This window comes from Pundamilia nyererei, unplaced genomic scaffold, assembly GCF_000239375.1.
Source record: "Pundamilia nyererei isolate P.nyererei 1_Seehausen unplaced genomic scaffold, PunNye1.0 scaffold00512, whole genome shotgun sequence".
Lineage (NCBI taxonomy): Eukaryota > Metazoa > Chordata > Actinopteri > Cichliformes > Cichlidae > Pundamilia > Pundamilia nyererei.
Window position 1 is genome coordinate 114,114 of NW_005187913.1, and position 1,218 is coordinate 115,331.

General features: G+C 50.7%; 1 protein-coding gene across 2 annotated transcripts in view; it reads left to right on the plus strand.

Moving 5' to 3' along the window:
• The window catches only part of rap1gds1 (RAP1, GTP-GDP dissociation stimulator 1), a 31,677-nt gene that overhangs the window by 21,246 nt on the left and 9,213 nt on the right, over positions 1-1,218 (plus strand). For both annotated transcript variants that reach the window (XM_005754141.1, XM_005754142.1), the window contains one exon: positions 173-298. In XM_005754141.1, coding sequence (XP_005754198.1) covers positions 173-298 — 126 coding nt within the window. The remainder of the gene's footprint in view (positions 1-172; positions 299-1,218) is intronic.

Here is a 1,218-nt window from a genome sequence, read left to right on the forward strand (position 1 = left end):
AGGCCTGGAGGATCGTGCACCATGTCCCGTGGTGCGGTGGCTCGTCTGGCTTCATGTTCCAGTACAGAGTTTAACCTGTTAGACACGCTCTCATGAAACACAGTTAGCTCAGTTAGCTGCAGTGAGCACACTCGGTGCACTAGTGTGAGCTTTCTCCTGTTGTGTTTTCCAGAGTCCAGCAAAGAGCAGTTTGCGTCCACCAACATTGCTGAGGAGCTGGTGCACCTCTTCCAGAAACAGATGGAGCACGAGAAGAAGGAAATGATTTTTGAAGTTCTGGCTCCGCTCGCAGAAAATGGTAACGGGTTATTTTCTTTAACAGCGTTGTTATTCTTCAGTCAGGAGGAGGCCGTGGAGGCTGCAGGGCTTCACATGGACATCATGCTCACCACCTCCTGTATAGTAAACGATGCTGTGACTCATCAGGCTAACTGCACAGTCATGGCAGCTCCTGTGGGTCTCAGCTGCCTGCTTTCACACAGCAGTGTGTGAGCAGCACAGAGCTGACTGTTATCACCATTGCAGGCACACGAGTCCTCCCACACTGTCAGTCTCCAGGACAACGTCCTACTTAACTCTTTTATTTGTCATGCAGCTTTTCATTGGACAGACAGCTCTGTTCTGTAATAACCTGAACGTCTGCATCCTGATGGCGCACGCTTTGAGCCACGCTTTCAGTGTAGCATCTGCTTACTGGGAAAACGCTGGTTACTGCATGCAGGCTGTGCTGGGACACCACGAGCCTTTAGCTTGAAGGGTGGCTCAGTGCCCTGCGAGACAGAGGGATGGTTGCTTACGACGTACTGGCCAGTTCGTCTCGTCTGCACGGACCCGAGCCTGTTTCTGCCTCTGTGGCCTGCCTACAGCAAACAGCCTTTCTGTTTAGTTGTCTCTGGTTGCCACGGCAGCCGGCTCACTGCTTGCAGCATCACCTGTGTGGTGATTGGTGATGCTCATTACTTTTGATCTCATTTGTGGATAACTGTTTGTTGTTAGGGTGCATTGTGCCACGTTTGTCTCGTTAGTGCTACAGGTGAAACGAGTCTTTCAGAGGAACCTGGTGCAGCTCTGTCTCCTGTTCCTGGAGCTTTAAAATCATGCATGATCTAATTATCTGCATTGATCCGGCTGTGACTGTCATTAGCCTCAGTACCAACGATCTGATTAAACCAACACTGTGTCCTGAGTTCATGACCACAGACCTGCCACCCCTCATTG